Source organism: Miniopterus natalensis, chromosome 11 (assembly GCF_054644295.1).
Source record: "Miniopterus natalensis isolate mMinNat1 chromosome 11, mMinNat1.hap1, whole genome shotgun sequence".
In the NCBI taxonomy this organism is placed as follows: Eukaryota; Metazoa; Chordata; class Mammalia; order Chiroptera; family Miniopteridae; genus Miniopterus; species Miniopterus natalensis.
Window position 1 is genome coordinate 78,117,367 of NC_142091.1, and position 19,156 is coordinate 78,136,522.

The following is a 19,156-nucleotide window of genomic DNA, read 5'->3' on the forward strand; positions in this document are numbered from 1 at the left end:
GCTGTCGGAGGTGGTGCCCACCAGGAGCTCTGTGGGGTCCCTGCCTGGCGTGCTGCCATTCTGCAGCAGGCACTTGACTGGACAACAAATGCAGACACTTCAGAGCTAACTCTGCACAGAATCTGGGCCCTGCACAGCTGGGCAGGCACAGGGGGCCCTGGGCCACTGCCTCACTCGCTCCCAGAGGTGCTCTTGCACAGACAGCCACCCCACACAGGCCACCACTGTCTCTCAGTGTGCATGCTCATTTTCCTCTCTCTGTGGTATAAATTCCCAAAAGCAAGTTCCCTGCAACTGCACTGTCTCCCCTCATTGTGGTTTTAGGTGGAAAGCGCCACAGTCTAGAGCATAATCTCCTAACCCGGACTGTTTAGGATTACATCCTGGTTCCACCCTTCAGTAGGTGGGTGACTTTGGACAAGTTACTTACCTCTCTGTGCCTCCATTTCTTCATCTGCACAATGGCGTTGGGTGAAGCTGTAATGCCTGTGCCTGGCATTCTGGGCATCTGTCATTGTCTCCACTCTTGTGGATGGCCCTTCACTATGAGGCTACATTTCCCAGGGTCACCAAGAGGGTCCTGATTTTTAAACCCACTCCAGTCTGACTCCTTGTCACTGGACACTGCCGACCACAACCTTTTCCTCTGTCGAAGGGACGGAGGGGTGCAGGTCAGAGACAGCACTGGGCTGGGAGACGCGGGGCTGAGGAGCAGTGGGGAAGGGTCCCGAGGCCTGTGATGTGGGGGTGCCAAGGTCATCCCCATCTCCTGAGATGGACCCTCCTTGAGTGGACTGTGTGCCTTATGAACTCTCAGCACCTGCTGATAACAGTCCAGGGAATGGCTTTGATAACAGGGGCCAGCATTTCCAAGAACCCTGGCTGTGAGGTGGGCTGAGCAGTATTGGATGAAGGGAGGGGTCTGGGGGCGCCATGTTCCTGGGGGTGGATGGGTGGAGTGGGCACAGGCTTTTGCTCTTGGCTCCCCCACTTTGTCCTGGGAGGACAAGGACCCAGGGCTGGGAGGGCTAGGGTGATGCGCGTGAGGATGGAAACCGCTTCCTGAGGCCTGGGGAGCAAAGGGGCCTGACCCACGGATGAAATCTGGGACCCTGGCCAGCTTGGAGCCCCCTCATTAAGTGAGACCTCATGCCCACGGGTTTTGGTCCCAGGCACCCCAGACAGTGTTAACTGGTGCCCCTCTCCAAGGCCACTCCTGCTCTCAGCCCATTTCTGCCACCTCCTCCCCCAAGGTCTGTTGCCCCTCTGTGTCTCATAAAAACCAGGCCCTCTGTGTCCGGTTCCTCCAGGAATGTCCTGTCCTTTCTGCTCCATAGATCCAGAGGGGACTCCTGCCCCGGCAAAGCCTGCTGGTCAAACTCTCCCCCGGTCACCTGATCCTCCAAGAGGTCTGTCAGAGCAGCCAAAGAGAGATAGGTTTACACTGATCTTTAAAGGAAGACAAAGAAATATTATTCAGCCATAAAAAGTAAGGAAATTTATGCTACAACATGAGGGAAACTTTAAGACTTTATGCTAAGTAACGTTAGCCAGTCACACAAGGACAAATCCTGTGTGGCCCCACTCATCCGAGGTGCCCAGAGGAGTTAGGTCCACAGAGACAGAAAGTAGATGGTGGTGCCAGGGACTGAGGGTGGGGAGGGGGATCAGTGTGTAAGGGGGACAGAGTGTCAGTTTGGGAAGATGGGAAGTTCTGGAGATGATGGTGGTGACAGCTGCACAACAGTGTGAATGTGCTTCATGCCCTGAGCTGTGCACTTAAGATGGTAAATTTTAAGTTATGTATATTTAGCTCAATTTACAAATATAAGACAAAGAGAGTCGATGTATCCATAATCTGATTAATTATTAGCTCAGGTATTCTAGGCCCAGATAGGCTGGAAACAGCCTGTCTTTTTCACCCAGGACCTTGAGAATAGCAATGCTGTGTCCCACCCCAGAGAACAAGGCCATAAAGTTTTATCAGACTTACCTGACATCAACCCTTGTCACCCTGGGGAGCAGGGCCGCTTTGTGCCCGCCTCGTGTCAGCCTCATGTTGCCTCCTTCTCAGAGCCCGGGCTGGTCTGAACCCTGAAACCCCCTTCAAGGCTGAATGAATCATCCCCTTGCTGGCAGCTGGTGGGCTCCTCTCATCAGCCCATCATGCAAACAGACCTTTGGCCACAGTACCACCTGTGAGGAGGGAAGGCCCTCCATCCTTGTCTGGCCCCAGGTTGCTGCTGGTCTCCATGGGGCGGGGGAGAGAGGGTCATGGGTGGGGTTCTCCTTTGAAAGGTGTCTACCTCCAGCTTCAGGGGACAGACCCCTTATTGCCTCATCATATGGACAAGGGGGGTGCCCATCTTTGCAGGAGGCCTAGGCCAAGAGGACAGAGGCCTGGCAGGAGCAAAGAGCCAGGTGGTACCTGGGTCACAGCTGCACCTGCACACAGCCCTTCCTTGGTGGTGGTGGGGGCTGCCAGTGTCCCTGTTGACTTGCAGGGCTGGGGGCTCTCCTGACTCCTGAGGACATGGGGGAGGGGGGTACTGACACAGGGAAGCACCTGGGGTCTGGCTGCTGCACTTGGGAGTCCCTCCCAGGGCCTGCTCAGCCTCCTCCTACCTCAGACCAGCAAGGGGTCCTTGCCCCCTTACCCTGTGCTCCAGTTGGCCCCAGGCCCTGCCCCTGCCCAAGGCTACACTGCCTGTTGCCTGGCTCACCCCTCACCTGGCTGCCCACCTGTGAGTCTCCTCCTCTCCAGAGACTTGACCCACAGGGCAGCCCTGGTGTCTGCATACAGAGCATGGACATAGCTATGCATCTCCCCTCTCCTCTGCTCCAATGTCACCCTGAGGCTTCTGACCGCGTGCTTAAGACAGCCTCCCCCTATCCTCTCGCCCATGCCTTTGTCCTCAGAGGTGACAAAGTCGGAAGGTCTGGGGTCCAACACATGGTCTGACTCCTATCTCCGCCGCTCACTGGCCCTAGTCAAGCTCTTGGCCTCTCTGGGCCCAAGTTCTGCATCTGCAAATGGCTAGTACCTGCTTCCTAGGGCTGCTGTGAACTTGAAGGGAGGGAATATGGAAAAGATGTTTTAAAGCACCTAAAATACTGCCTGAATGAAGTTGGATCCCTACCTAACAACACATAAGAAATTAACTCAACATAGACCAAAGACCCACATTTAAGAACTAAAACTATAAAACTCCCAGTCTCACCTAATTGCCCTGGGGATTAGCTTCATCTGCTCCCCAATCACCCACGAGCCTGTAAGCTGCGCCCTCCACCCACCTGTCACCCCAGAGCTTGTGAGCTGCTCTGCTCCTCAGTTGCCCACAGGTTTGAGCCCCGTTCCACACACTCCCCTGAGCTCAGTCCTTGGCCTGCCCTCCTCTCCTGCACTCACTGAGGGTGACAGATGACACCCCACACGACTTCAACACCTCTACACTGAAGCCCTTAGATGTGAGTGCCCAAATTTCCACCCTGTCTCCTAAACTCTGTCTCATCTCCACCTGAAAGTCCTGCAGGAATCTCAAACTTGTCCAAAAGCAAATTCTAGTCTTTCTCCCCAAAGAGCCTTACCTGTGACCTCATCCATTGGAGATGCTGCGACTCATTGCTTCCAGGTGTTTCACCTTGGACTTCTCTCCCCCCAGACCCACCTGTCATCACCTTCTGTCAGTCCTTGAGACCCACCCAGGCCCCCTGTACCTGCCCGCTCACCCCCCCCCCCAGCCATTCTAGAGCCCCTGCAGCCTGACTCAGCACAGCCAGGTGGCAGCCAGGGGGTTACACCCCTTCTCTGCTCAAGAAGGGGGACGAGGGCTCCTTGGCTTATTTTGGGTCTGGGACAGAAAATACGCAAGATGAGTCTGGAGCTTTTTAGTAAGTAAGGAAGTGCTCAAAACAAATTGAAAATAAAAAACTCCATAATGATAAGGGTACACCAGGTGGACATAGCAGCCAAAAAAACCACAAAACCTCCCAGTGCCCAAACTGGAAAATCTGAGCAACAAAATTAAGTAGTATTGATTATAATTCAGCATGTAACACAAATACCCATGAGTCCATACTGATTTAAATAACTGATAAATGAATAAATAACTAATGCATAAAAATAAAAAGTAATAATAAATGGGAGAATATCTCTCATGCAAAAGAATTCCAAGTAATTCTGTGGACCCTTCCCCCCTCATAAGGTGGCGCCCCAGGTGCCGTCCAGCAGTGTGGGCTGTGCACAGGGATGGTCCTTCCCAAGAGGATGAAACGGAAAGGGGAGAGGAGAGGCTGTACCTGAAGACACTGACAAACCCCACCTTGGCTACGTCCTCAAGGTCAACATTGCAGCGGTAAGTCCTGTCGATGATGTGAGAGGTGGTGTGACAAGAAAGGCACCTTGCCTCTGTGGTCATCCTCCCAAACCCAACCTCAAACTAATCCTGAGAAAAACAGGAGAGGGCACCCTCAACACACCTAACAATCCTCTAAAATGTCAAAATAAGGAGGGTCTGAGAAGCTGGCACAGCTCAGCGGGGCCTTAGGAGGTGTGGTCACTCAGTGTCACACGTGTCCTAGATGGACCCTTGGACAGGAGAAGGACATTAGGGGAAACTGAGGAAGTCTGAACAAAGTATGGGCTTTATTTAGTTAATGATAATGTGTCCATATTGGTTCATTAATTGTGACAAGTGTATCATAGCCATTGTGTTAGCCAGGGTTCTCTGGGGAAGCAGAACCGGCAGGACACATGTAGATATAATACAGATGCACTTGTGGATTTGTTTTAAGGAACTGGCCGACTTGATCACGGCTTTGGCAGGCTTGAGATCCCAGGAGAGTCGACCTGTCAGTTCTTGTGGAAAGGCAGGAGAGAACCCATATCCCAGAGAAAGCAGTCAGACTGTGGGGGGGAGGGGGGGATTACTTATTTTTAAGGAATTGGCTCATGTGGTTATGGAGACTTGGTAAATCCAAATTCCATGGGGGGCTTTGGGGGATGGCAGGCTGGGACCCAGGGGAGAGCCAGTGTTGCAGTTGGAGTCCAAAGGCCGTCTGCTGGGGACTCTGTCTCCCTCAGGAGCTCAGACTTTGTTCTCTAAGGCCTTTGACTGATTGGATGAGGCCCACCCACATTGTGGAGGGTGATCCGCTATACTCAAAGTCCACCAATTTAAACGTTCTGTCAATCTCATCCAAAAATGACCTTCACAGAAACATCCAGAATAATGTTTGAGCAAATATCAGCATTGTGGCCCCGCCAAGCTGACACAGAAGATTAACCATCGCACCAACCAAACCGTGAGGGTTGTGAAACACTGTTGACTGGCTCCAGTATTTCTCTGGCACGACCCAGAGGAAGAGGAAACGGAGAGGGAGGTGCAGAGGGTGGGGTGAGGATGGGGCAGCAGGGCCTCCCCTGGATCTGCACCCGTGCACCCCAAAGCTTCAGAAAATCCTGCCAAAATTCAAAAATACTTAGTAGAAGTATGTTTTTGTAGGTAAAGGGAAGAGACTGAGTTTTGCAACCTGGGTGAGATTCTGATTTTTCTGAAAGTGGCTGTTTAGTTTGGAATGAAACACAGTGAAGCACTGTTTTTATGTGACATGAAAATAGCTCTCAAACTTGACTGTGCATCAGAATTGCCCGCCAGGGGTCGGGGCTTGTTATAACAGATGATGGATGGGACGACCCAAGTTTCCAGGTGAAACTGACAAGTTCCCAGTGCTGCTGGAGCTGCTGGCCCAGGGACCACACTGTGAGGACCACAGCTGTGTGATAAAAGTGGATTTCAGCACACTGGGGTGATACACAGTCTGCACGCAAGGCAGTTGTTCTGGATCCCTGGTGCTGGGACCTCTGCTGGTGGGCTCTGCCTGGTCACATCCTCTTTGTTTCCCCAGCAGTGTCTGTGGTTCTGGGTTCGGACACAGAGTGATGCCATGTGCCCACAGTGAGCGTCCAGACCTTCCAGGGGGCCTTGCAGCTTTTTGAGGGACAGTGTGCCCGGTGGCTGCCCCCTCCCCACCCCCCACATCAGGGGCAGGAGGGACAGGTCTGGGCAGACAGCTGGACGGCTGTGTGTGTGGTCAATGAAGGAGGGGAGGGTGAGGATTCGGGAGCCTCGACAGCTCTTCCTGCCCTGGCTCAGCACAGGCCAGGACAGGCTTGGCTGGTCCTCAGCCCACGGCCCTGCACCCTCCCCAAATCTCAGCTTCCCCCAGTGTTACAGGATGCCCTTATCCCCACCCTGCACCCTTAGAGCCTTTTAATCCCTTGTCCAACGTGACCCCATATGGCCCCCATCTCTTCTCTATGGGTCACATTGCTTCCTCCCAGGCAATGGCAGACCCCAGTGGGGGAAGGGAGCCCAGGACACCTGGTCATGCTCTGTGGGGGCCTAACATGACTTTGGGGTGATGATGGCCCTGCCAGGCTCTCACCTCTGGCAGCCTCTATGTGCTGTGTGGTCAGCAGGAGCCTCTGTAGGGTTTAGCTTGGACAAGTGGTTCTGGGGGCTAAAAGCCTGGTTAGGGTGAGGCCTGAAGCTCCCTGCTACCGTGGCCAGGGCCCTGGAAACTGTGTAAACAGGGAGCCAGGAGGGCAGGCTTGTGCTTGGAAAGGTTGGAAAGGTCCAAAGGCCTATAAGGGACACGTGGGAAGGGTTGAGGGCTGAGGCTGGTGTGTCCTGAGGGAGCGGCTCTGTCTCCTGGGGGCAGTCTCACCCATCCAGGACTTGCTGGGAGCAGCCATCCTGGAGCTGCTGTCCAGTGGGCACTCTACCCGCCTCCCCCCGCCTGCCTACACCCCATCCCACCCATGCTGGGAAGAGTGGGAGGGCACCCAGAGCCAGGCCAGGGGTGGGGGCTGGGGCAGCAGGTCTTATCTGTGAAGGAACTACCCTAGGCTGTGTTATTGATCCTCTAATCCACAGCCTTACCCCCAACTGCACCCCAAAGCTATAATTACAGTTTCAGGCGGAAGGGATTATTCTGAGGGGCAGAGCCCAGGGCCTGAGCTGACAGCCTGACCCAGCGCTGCTGGAGGTAACACTCAGGACACACTCCTTCCTCTGGACTCCATGCCAGGCTGCCTGCCTGGGAAACCAAGTCACAGGGAGGCAGTGGGGTGGGGCCCAGAAACGAGTCCTACCTTTGGAACAAGTGTCGTTTCCAGGGAAGAACAAAAGTAGTGAAGTCATGTCATCAACTCACCATTTCTAAACTGACTGGGGCAAGATCATTTCTAGTGATGACAGTGACCCGGCTGAGTCTGGGGGCCAAGGGACCCATGTGGTTCTCAGCTCCCAGGCTTGTGCCATGCCCATCTGGTCTGGAGCTGGCAAAAGGAGCACCTTGGGGCTGTGGCCTTCATCACTGTCAGCACACTCACTCAGGTCCCTGTGCTGGTAATGTGACGCAACTTGCCCAACCACCGGCCCTCCTCCCCGACTGAGGTCAGCTGAGCCAGACATCACTCCAGCCCCAACTCAGCTGTGTCACAGCTGAGTGCTTGTCCTCACAGGCCTTGTGTTCCAGCTACAAAAGTACATACCTGAGTGATGCCATCCAACCAGGGCCCAGACTGTGTGAACACATGAAAACCTGAGGGAGCCATGTGGCAGAGGTGGCAGCTGCTGTAGGTGTGGAGGCAGCGGGGCACAGGCAGAAATGGTACCTGGTTGTTCTAGGATTGTCCCAGCTGCTGTGTGGAGTTGTGGGCGACACCTTCAAGGCCAGACTGGGGGTGGGGAGTCCAGTCAGAGGGTATGGTCATGGTGGACCAGACATGAGTGTGAGCATCAGACGGATAAGACACTTGGCCTGAGGATGGGGGCACAGACTGCAGGGCTTCAGGGACTCAACCACAGGCGGGGATAAGGGTTAGAGTCCACGCATCCTGATGGTAGATAGGAGCAACTAGGGGTCAAGGCAAGGTGAGGTCCACAAGGGGTGGATGGTAGTCAGAGGTTACACAGGGTCTGGACGATGCTAAAGGAAAACCAGGGCTCAGCATCCAGCAACTGAGGAGAAAGGGGCTGGAGAAGGTGCTAGGGACTTGGCCTGGGTGTCCAGCAGGAGGGTCTGGGGACAGACAGCCCACTGCCCTCCCCAAGGTGGGCAATGTTGCACAGAAAAGATGCGACAGTCTCTCAGGAGCAGGAAACAAGTTCCCTAGTAATCGCTGTGGGAAGGAATGGAGCAACTTCCCTGCAGGAGGGGAGAGAGGTGGGGATGCTATAGCCTGACCTGTGGGGGACCAGGTGCCTTGACCGGCATGTGGCCCTGAGGCAGGGGTCACCCACGTCAGCAACCAGGTGACTCCCTTGCCACACAAGAGCTGTGCCCAGGGTGGAGCGAGGCCCCAGGAACAGCTGGCTGCTCCCCTGGTGAACGAGAAGGCTGGGCAGCTCAGCCAGAAATGCCAAAGTTAGAGAACTTAAAGCGGTCATGGCACTGCCAGCTGACAGGTACTCATCAACGGTGCCACTTTCCCCTCAGCGCTCTCCAGCTTGACTTCCCTGGTAAGAAGTGAAAGCCCTTTCTGGGGAGGGCCAAGCCTGCCCACTGCAGGGGGCTCGAAGCCCCTATGGAGCCATAGCAGAGGACAGTGCCAGAGTCTGTGGTCTGAGGCTGGTTCTGGTCCCAAGCAGGCGTCCTTTCTGTCAAGCCCTGTGACAGGAGGGGGCAGCTGTGGCTTTCCATTGAGCTATAAAAAGCCCAACGCCCGGGCGAGGAGAGGACACAGTGAGACACACAGGACTCACTGGACTCGGGAGCTCGGCCTAGCAATCATGAGGTTGGGCCCCACCATCAGGCTGCTGCAAGCCCCTCTGAGGGCCTGTGTGGTCCCCAAGGCGCACATCTCTGCCAAGCCAGCCAGAACACCCACCTCTCCCTCGGTAAGTACCTGTGATGCTGCAGGGGGCTAGCCCAGGGGGTGGGGGTGGGCAGTCCTGATATGCTCTCAGGGTGAGGAGGGTTTCAGGGTGGGTCACAGAAAACCAGGGTGGTAAAAGGGAGAGGAGACGTCCTCTCAGGCCTGAAGCTGCTAGAGGTGACCCTGGTGCTGGGTCTGTCCTATGGCTGGGACAATGTCCCAACTCCAGGAAAGGGGTCCCTATAGCCACTGCCTGCAGGCAAGGTCCCCAGCAGCCAGCAGTCAATCAGGGCCCTATTCTCGGGCCCCACTGGCCTTCTGGGAAATGACAGGTGCTAAGGGCTGAGCTGGGAGGGTGCTTGGTGTCCTGCGGCACCACACCCATTAAAAGGGAAGGTGGGCTACTTTGAGGGCCAGCGAGAGAGAGCACAGGGGAAACAACACAAACCTCAGTTACCCTGGGGCTCCTGGAGAGCAGACGACTACCTGTTTTAAGCATAAAGAACCAAGGTCTAGAAGGTCATCTGCCCAAGGTCATGTGGCTGGATGAAGCCTAAGGTCCCTGTTCAAGGCCAACGCTGCTCTCAAACCTCTGGGAGTTGAAGTCAGAAGTAAGGATTAGCCTCCCATCTGGCATCTGATTTAGGAAACAGAGGAGGGATGCCTGGGCCCAGGCTGTTCCAGGAAACTGAGAGGAGAAATATAGCTGCTTCTTCAGGACCTGGCCCTGAAGTTCCGCCACTAACACAGGGCTCCAGATGGGCCACACACATGCACACGCACCCACACCCACATACAGCCAGGGAACCCCACCTCCCCCACCAGGGCTGCACAACAGGACTACCACTTGGACAAAGGCCCTGAACTTGTTTGCAAGCAACTTAGAATCTGAGCTGTGTTTGTGCCTTGTACCCCTGGGAAGGAGTCAAGGGTGAGGGGGTCAGGAAGGCTTAGCGGGGGCAGGGCAGTCTATGTAACTCTCCTTGCTGCTCTCCTGGGACCCAGGGACAGGGGCAGGTAGATGCCTCCCCTGGTGACCCAGGACGGAGCCCTATACAAGCCTAGTGGACTTATGTGTTTTCCTCCACGCAGGAGCAGGCCGCTGCGCTCGTGGTGACGTTCCTCAGCTTCCTGATCCCTGCGGGCTGGGTCCTGTCCCACCTGGAGAGCTACAAGAGAAGATCCTCAGCCTGAGGGCCTGGCAGCCACCGCTGTGAGGGCGGGAAGGTCACATTAAAACCTTCCCAACCTAATGCTTGCCTGGTGGTTCATGCGTATGCGGTGCCTCCCTGGACTCTCAGAACAGGGCACTTGGGTCACAGAAGCTGCTGGTTTGGTGGAAAGGGGACGGTTGCCTGTCAGAAAGGACCGTTCCCTGGCCCTCTGCACTGGGCTCCACCCCAGTCCCCTATGTGCTTCAACGTTCTTTTCTCAGAGTAGTGGGGAGGCCAAGGTCTCATCCCTCCAAATCCCCTCCAGGTACCATCTCCTGCCTTCAATCTCTTCAGGCACAGGCTTGACCTGGAAGCTGAGCCAAAGGAAGCCACCACAGTGAGGACATAGCAAAGGCATTTATTCCAGGACCATCTTGCGCCACATGGGAAACATGTTCACAATGGTGGGTGGGTGCAGATCAACCTGGAGCAGGTGCCACCCCATGCAGGGCCAGCTCTCCCCACTCCTCGGGCCCCCACTCTTGCCTGCCTCATCCTCACTGTGGGTCCAGAAGACACCTACCAGTGAGTCCTGTTTCACAGGAAGAACAGTCACTACTCCAACAGAATCCCACCCCCATCAGTGAGGAGCTCGCTCCCACTGCCATGCTGCTAGGTGAGGATGTCATGGGCCTGGTGCTCCACCAGCATCTCCATGCTCTTGACGTCAGTGCACCAGAACTCCAGGCGGTCCTTCATCCCCTTGATCTGAGGGCAAAGCAGGACCACAGTGTCAGGACACCCACCAGGGCAGCACTAACGGGACATCTGAGCTGGGGGTGGGGTGCAGGACATGGCACTGTCCCAGATAATTCTCACCACAAGCACATTGTCAAAAGCTGGCATGAGAGAAAACAGGCAATAACAGAGGAAATCCACAGGATTAAATTTCTAGCAAATGTGAACAAGATGGATTTAAGCTCAAATCACATAAGCAGGAACGTATTTGATTAGAGGACCAATTTTAGGATTAAAAGGCATCACCAGCATAACCAGCAATGTTATCATAATCGCTTTTTAAATAGAGGGTTCAAATCCCAGGCTGGCATTAAATTATGTTGTTTGAAAAATCCTCAGGGCCTGCAGCAATTCATTCCCCAAAACCTATCTTAATACTGCTTTCTTCCTAAATGGCTCCCACCACATCACCTGCTGCAAGTCCAGCACTCGGGGCTGCACCCAAGTCATGTGGACCCTCCTGTCCACCTCATCGATGCTGCCTTTCACCAGCCCCACCGACAGCGCCTTCATCACCAGCAGCTCCACCTGTGCAGAGAGGGCTGTGTAAGCCGCAGGTGTCAGCACACGCACCGTGCACCAGCCAGCTTCAAAACTCTAGGGAGATGCCGCTTCTGTGCGTGGTTTGAGTCAGGGAGCAGTATGCTCCCACCAGGAGCCCGGCCCCTCTGGTACATCCCGAGTCCAAGAACTATACCTCATTCACACTGATCTTAGAACTTTTGGCAATTTCTTCAAAAGTGAGTTGTCTGTGATTGGCAGGTCGTGTGAAAGTCATCTGAAAAAAGGTTTTGTTTGTTAAACTATTTTCCCAAATAAGAATTGTCAAAGAACTGATTAATAAGGTCATTTTCATCAATATTTGCTCTGAAAATATAGATATTAATAACTCTATACTAAAGTTCTCTTAATATTAGTCACATATCTTGAGAACAAGCTTTCAATGCTTAGGTAAGAAGGTAACACTAGCCATACAGTAGTTTTCTGCACTTGTCAGTGTCCACTTCCTGAGCAAGTACTTGGAGCTCAGGACTTGTGCTGAAGCAGAAACACAAGGTCTCTTTTCTCAAAATGCTCAAACTTTAGTGGGAAAGGCAGATGGGCATGTAGACAAGGAACAGCAATGAGGCAGCAACTACTTTAGCTCTGGTGGCCTGGCTGGGCCTCTCTGAGGAGGGGCCGTGACGCTGAGACCCAAGTACACACTCAGAAGAGCAGGTGGTGGAGGAGAGACAAGAGGGTGGGGAGGGGCAGGCAGGGGAACATCACCACTGTTTTAGCCGATTCACTTGTTTCAGCTGCACCCACAGGTTGAGTCTACAGGACCTGCAGGCTCACCTGCTGGTCTCACATCACAAAGGGTCCTGGTTGCTTGCTTACCTCCATAAGGCACAGCAGCTGGATTTTTCTCAGAAGCTGAGCTTCGTTGGCGGCTAGATCAGGCTGTAAAGTAGAAAGATACCAGTTACGTGACCAGAAGGTGGAACAGAGAGAAACAGGCAGGTCTAACAATGACCCTGTGGGTCATGAGGCTGATGATCAGCTTCAGGCACCTGAACTTTGCTTTTCTTAGGAAATGACAAGGACAGTGTCCAGCTGAAAGGCTGTTCGTTTCCTAAGACAAGGAATTTACAAGGTAGAGCTGTACTCATGTACAGACAGCAGGGGGCGGCCATGGGCAGGCGGTCCAGAAGAACACACCTATGCTGGAGCAGGCGCAGGTGCATGTGGGGCCTGAGGAATACTCCTCATTCCTGGGACTTGTTCTGAAGAGCAGTGATCAATTTACCATGGAAACAGCATATTCTCCTTGCAGGTGGATAAAGGGTTATCTGCTGCCTGGCTGGTGTGACTCAGTGGCTGAGCGTCGACCCAAGAACCAGGAGATGGTGGTTCAATTCCCACTCAGGGCACATGCCTGGGGTACGGGCTCGATCCCCAGTAGGGGATGTGCAGGAGGCAGCCGATCAATGACTCTCTCTCATCATTGATGTTTCTCTCTCTCTCTGAAATCAATGAAAACATATTTAAATGCTGCATGAGTTAATAAACTCTGTTTAAAAAAGGTTATTTGCTGAGCTCAGAACCATACCCCGGAAAATGGGTTTCATGACTCTAACCCTGACTAAGCTGCCCACGTGTAAGGCCTCATTCTTGTGGAAGCCTGTGACACATCTCCACCCAGCACTGTGCAGCGCAGAGCATGACAAAAACTGAGTCACTCTTGTGACCCAGGAGCACTTAATCTCCTGTCTGGTGAGAGCAAGGCTGTCTGTCTTAGTCTCCTCCCCCAGCACCTTGGTGGAGAGGAAGGTGCTCAGTAAACATTTGCTGAATAAATGCAGACACAGGGATGGCAGAGCCAGGAGCAAATGGGCGCTCAGCCAGCCCTGCTTGGACTGACCTGCTGGCCCCAGGCGGCCTTCAGAGTCTGGAATCTCTCTACATTGCCGCTGTTGAAGGCATAAAGGGTGTCAATCAGCCACTGCCGGTCAGTGCCCCTCAGTGACTCCAGCACGGGGTGCATGAGCTGCGAGGACAGAGACAGTTAGCGGGCAGAGCGTAATGCCCCCCGGTGAAGAGTCTGTGCCCAGGACCCACTTACAAGTTCTCCGAAGTTAAACACTCCCTCGCCGAGAAGGCCTGCCAGTCCCAGTGTGAATGCTCTCTCCTGCTGCTCCGGCACTAGGACGACACCCCCCGCCCCTCGTCACACACCAGGTATGATCACCAGTCCTGTTCAGCTTTAAAAATATCACATTAAAAAGTACAGAAACCATCTTCTGGGATGAGTGCTAAATGGGTCACCTCTGCTAAAGTGCTGGATGACTCCGATTATACGTGGACCCACATTCACAGGTTTTGTGGGAAGCACAACTCATTTGCTTATTTCCCCCTTTAAACCCGACTCTATTTACTTTTCCCCCCTGTCTACTTCCTGGAGCTCTGTGCTCCTGATGTCCTTGCCTCGGATGGGAAAAGCACAGTCCCTCTTAGTTATTTCATTCAGTCTCTTTTCAGACTAGAATTCACCTACTTTGTTCCCACACAGCAAGTCCCTTGTCCTCTTGACCACATTCGCTGCCTTTTCTTGAGGTGCAGCAATTAAACTGCACTTTCAGGAGTGGTTGGTCTCGTCAGCTTCAACAGTAAACAGAGAAACCTCTAAAATTTGCTGGAACTTCCTTTCTAAACACACATTCGTTGCACTTTCCCCAAAACTCAGCGGTCACTTTTCTTTCCTCCCTTAAATCCTTGAAAATTTTTTGTCATTTATTTCCCTGGCTCTAGCATTTCAGTTTTCAGAATAAGAGTTTTAGGTCCAGGTACTAACACCACTGTATTTGTCACAAACACCTGTGATGTGGACAGCAGTAAAGGCTTGGAGGAGGAGCAGTTAACCTCATTTTCATCTGAATTAAATGCTGAAGACAAATACAATGTGGAAACTGAAGCTTAAACAACTCTTCCCCTCTGACCACATGGGCTTTCTTCAAAAGGGATGCGTGTGTCGGAGGACTTCCCGAGACCTGCTGCCTCCACTCCTCACAGCTGCTGTGTCTGCAGAGTGAGCTCCTGCTGGGACACGGGTGAGTGCTGGTGTTACCTGGCAGGTCCTTGATGTCGACACAGCCCAGAAACCGCAGAGCGTCTTTGTAGTAGGACGCGTGGTTTCCAATCGTTTGATAGTATTTACTGGAGAGATCATAGAAACGACTGTGAACTGATGTCACACCAGGGAGGTTGTTGAGCATTTCTTCAACATCTTCGATTGTTTCCTGTACACAGGAAGCAAGATCACCTTTTTAACTTACAACATTGTAAAGCAACATATGACAAGATGAAATGCACAAAAAATTGATGTGTTAAAACAGCAAATTTCAATTCATCCAAACCACAAAGAAAACAACATAGGGAAAGACAGTACGGGCACAGGGAACCCACGAGGAAATATGACCAAAGCTATACAAAGAATTCTTACAAGTAAACAGACCACAAGCAACACAGGAAAATGGGCTAAAGAAAGATGTTAACAGGCAATTTACAAGTGGAGACATGGGAAAGTAAATAAACCACAGTGAACAAGAAATGCAGACTGTACACGCAACAAGATACCATTCTACCTCCATAAGATTGGCCAAGAACTGAACAGTCTGAAAATATAGGTGCCATGGGAGCAAGAGCCACTGTGAAGAAATACTGGGCAATGCATGGCCAAAGTGGACAGCATCCGACACACGCCTGTCGTCTCACCTCCAGGCACATGCCCTAGTGAGTCTGCCCATGTCCACAGGAGCCAGGCACAGAAATATTGACAACAGTATTGTTTGTAATAGAAACAGCAACCCAAACCCCTCTAACAGAGCCACTGTGAAGTGTTTATATAGTGAGATACTGTGTAAATGGAAAAAGTACCTGGCTACACGTGTCAACGATGACCCCCAGGCCTAACATGCAGCAGGTGAGGTGAAACACCACCAGTCATTGAGAGCTGCACATCCCTATCTAGTGGGGACGTGAAGATGTGGATGCACCGAGTGTCAGCAGGGTACTGCTGGGGAGGGTGTGGCCAGGTGGGGTGCCTGGCTGCCCATTACAGCATTCTTGATGGTATTTTACAGCTTTTAGTCTGTCTCAAATATTTTAAAACAAAAGGCAAGAAGTATGCATGTGGACTAAAACTGGAAGTAAAGACAAAACAGTAAAAAGGTTTTTTTAGGGCAAAGAGAACATGAACACTTAACTCCCAATATTTCATCTAATATTATAGTTACCAAAAAGACAGAGCAAAAGTAAACTCATGTAGTCTGTGGTTAAACAAGGGGCACTGACCAATAAGTGGGTCTTCCTGTATCCACGCCTGTCCCCAAAGTTACACTAAAAGCAAAGCAAAAAAGGCACCAAGACAGAAAACTGACATGATTAGGATGCAGACAGGTGGGGCAGCAGCATGTGACCTGTTTGGGTGGCTGACCCTGGTCAACAAGGACCCATATGCTGTGACTGGCTAAGGCTGTGACCCCTACAGCACAGACATGCTGGGCTCCTACAGGCAGCACTCCTGTTTGAGGGTAACAGCAACATACCAGCAACTTACTCTTAAATGGTTTTGGGGGAAAAACAGCAAGCGTGCATACACACACACAATGATGGGCAAAGATGTGGAATGTTAACAATAATAACCTGAGGTAAGGGTATAGGAGAGTTCTTTGCACTATTTTTACTTTTCTGTAATTTAAAATAATTTTAAAATAGTTAAGAGAAAAAAGAGTATCTTTCCCCCACACTTTTATTTATTTATTTAATATACCTTTATTGATTTCAGAGAGAGGAAAGGAGAGGGAGAGAGACAGAAACATCAATGATGAGAGAGTCATTGATCGGCTTTCTCCTGCATGCTCTCGACTGGGGATCGAGCCCATAACCCGGGCATGTGCCCTGACTGAGAATAGAACCTCGATCGCCTGGACCCTAGGTTGATGCTCAACCGCAGAGCCACGCCTGGCCGAGCTCCCCCACAGTTTTAAACCAAAGATAAACCCGTATTGTGGCGATCTCACCTTTGTAACCTGTAGGTCCCCGATGTTTAATTTTAGGGCTCCAATGGCGGTTTTACACAGGATCACAGCCTCGTCGCTACTTTTCACCTAAAGATAGCAGAAACAAGGAACCTCAGAAGTGTGGGCAGTGGACCCACACACCAAGGCACCTACACCCTGCACAGCTCGCATGGACAGACATTGGTCTCTAGGGCTGTGGGCAGTGAGCACAGACACAAACGAGTCACATATTTTAGGAGGTCTGGCTCAAACTTCACACTTACTTTCTCCCGAGTCTTTTCCAGGAAAGTAAGAGCCACATTAGGATCTAGAAAAGGAAGCAGAGCAGGGTCAGAACCATGAGCAGAGTATCTTTACTGGCTGGTTTCTACCAACCAGGACACATTTAGGTGGGGTAATCTTAAGGTTTAGAACATAAAATATGATGAAAATATTTGAATTGGACATTTTCTATCAAAATACAAAATTTCAATTAACTTATATTTCAAGATCATTTTAACTACCATTTGAACCCACTCCTTTAAGAGCAAGCGAGACTCACCTGTCATCTGTCTGACTACATGAAGAATGATCTCTACCAGTGACAGGGGATTCACCCTGAAAAACAACCACCAGCCTGTGAGAGTCAGCAAATATCAACATTTTCATTTTCAAAGTCAAAAACAGACAGAAGAGTTTTACCTGTGCTCAAAATCACTGATGAAGTTTTCATAAAGCTGTGGAGCAAAACATGGAGAGAAGTCACACGACGTCTTTCATTCTGCAAAATCCAGACTGGACACCACCACACAGCCCATTGTATGGCGGGCCGAGTTAATGTTCGCTGAACCCGTAATGTTTGATAGAAGACCCATTTTTGGGTTTATTAGGTTCACATAAATCATCACCAATGGACTACAAAAGAAAGCTAAGTTTTTCTAGCTTTGGGAATTAGAATCTGGATCTCCTGAAGACCAATTCCTATGTTCTTCCTCCAAAGTATTCTGAATAAACAGATAATCAGTGTGAAAGGTTCAGGAACCTAACAGATCTAGATGACTGCAGGCTAATGACACCCCTTCACAGACCCCTCAGCAGCACTTGGGTGCTTCTTCAGGCCCTGATGGTGTCCTGGCCAATTCATTTACCTTAATGAGACCATCTCCTTGGGCAAAGCACGGGTCCTGCACAAACTCAAGCACCTGAAGTGTCAGCTGATGCCACAACCTGAAAAACATTAAGGCCCTCAAGACCTAGAAATTAATGTCTAGTCACAGACACGGTCAGCCCAGACAGTCCCATCAAACAGCAAACAGTAACCAGCCTCTACTGTGCTCCAGGAAGGATGCTAACGCAGGTGCCAATGAACCCGAGCTCTTTCCTGGCTCCTTCCTGGCTCCGCACTCCACGGTTATGACCCCTTGAGGTCACCTCTACTCTCTGAGATGCAGCTTTCCCATTGATAAATGGAGACCACTTTTCCAGACTACCTCCAAGGGTTACTGTGAGGTTTGGCTGGAAACAAGAACTTTGTAATTATACATATTCAAGTTGAAATCCCGCCTCTTCCACTTGTTAGCAGAGTCCCTCAGAGAAAGAGCTTAAACTGAGCTCCGGTTTCCTCATCTGTGAATGGGATGATTGAAGAATTAAATGAATACAGAAAACCTCGGAACACAGCACGTTTGAAACCAAAAAGGAGAACACCAGCAAAACGTGTATTGAGTATGTATGTGAAAGGGCACAGCGCTTAAATGCTGGGGTAGTTAACAGGAGATCATTAGGGGGCTGAATGTGCCCATGGACTGTCACCAGCCCAGTGCCAGCAATGGACTCCATTCATTTAAAGAGAGGCTGGTCCTTAAGAACTGACAATTTAATCGCCCTGAAATTCACCCTACTTCTAAACTAACCCAAACTGCGATGGCTCTAGGGGCACAAGGCCCCAGATGAAATGCAGTTGAAAGTGGGGCCCATGGGAGAGGGGAAGAAGTGGTTGTACCCAGAGTGTGACCATTTGCAGAATCAACGCGGAAAAGGGCAAAACCGCACTGGCCTCTGGACTCTCGGCTCCAGGCCAGAGGGAGGCGGCCGTGGGCACAGTCACTAGGACAAGGCCGAGCGCGACCCCAGGATCTGCTGTCCAAAACGAGGTGCTGGCTTGTTTGAACGGAATCACGGGCCCGCCCTGAACCCTCTTCTAAGACCAGAAGCTTCAGAACCTCAGACAGCCCCTCGGTCGGGAAGGCCTTGGAAGGCAGTGACGCCTACACCCCCAAACCCTCGTCCCCGTGGGCGGCCGCCCCTCCGCCACCTCCAGGCCGAGCCCGCGGCGTCCTCCCCGAGCGGGTCCCGGGCCCTCCGCCCACTGTCCGCGGTCCCGGCGTGGGGCTCACTTCTTCGTGTAGAGCTCCTCCAGACGGTGCCACACGGCGGCCTCGCCGGGCCCGGAGCTCTGGCTCTGCTGCAGGAAGCCGGGCACGTCCTTCATGACGGCGAGAGACCCCAGGGCCGCGCTACCACGAGAAGTCGGCGCCGGGTGGGGGGGGCGCCGGAAATGCTCACTCACTTCCGGCGCCGCGCGGGGCAGGCCGGGAGCGCCTCCCACGGCCCTGGGCGCCCGCGGGTTGTCAGGGTAACCGCGCTTCTGTGTCCCTATAGGGTAGAGGAGTGCGGGCGCCCGGGGTCGGCAGGCTGTGGCCTCAGCCTTGGCGACCCGCAGTTTCTCATCTCAAGTGGGGGCGATAGCAGTACGTTCTTCGCAGCGTCTGCCGAGGGCT

The 19,156-nt window shown here is 52.3% G+C and overlaps 1 protein-coding gene across 1 annotated transcript; it reads right to left on the reverse strand.

Annotated features, from left to right (window-relative positions):
* Positions 1-10,440: 10,440 nt before the first annotated feature.
* Positions 10,441-19,079, reverse strand: PSMD13 (proteasome 26S subunit, non-ATPase 13). Its single transcript, XM_016222343.2, has 13 exons — positions 18,773-19,079; positions 17,525-17,603; positions 17,079-17,113; positions 16,939-16,994; positions 16,661-16,704; positions 16,398-16,484; positions 14,444-14,615; positions 13,442-13,521; positions 13,241-13,366; positions 12,217-12,279; positions 11,534-11,614; positions 11,248-11,364; positions 10,441-10,806 (listed from the first exon to the last, which is right to left on the reverse strand). Exons 1-13 carry the CDS (start codon positions 18,865-18,867, stop codon positions 10,711-10,713), a joined length of 1,131 nt encoding a protein of 376 aa, XP_016077829.1. The 5' UTR covers positions 18,868-19,079; the 3' UTR covers positions 10,441-10,710.
* Positions 19,080-19,156: the final 77 nt, after the last annotated feature.

What these genes read in the sequence shown, in the direction of transcription:
- PSMD13 (XM_016222343.2), bottom strand. Translation starts at nt 18,867, where the DNA reads ATGAAGGACGTGCCCGGCTTCCTGCAGCAGAGCCAGAGCTCCGGGCCC. An exon ending in AAGGAGATGGTCTCATTAAG is followed by an intron (nt 17,114 to 17,524) that starts GTAAATGAATTG and finishes TTTGCTCCACAG; the next exon opens with CTTTATGAAAACTTCATCAG. An exon ending in CGACATCAAGGACCTGCCAG is followed by an intron (nt 13,522 to 14,443) that starts GTAACACCAGCA and finishes GTGTCGTCCTAG; the next exon opens with TGCCGGAGCAGCAGGAGAGA.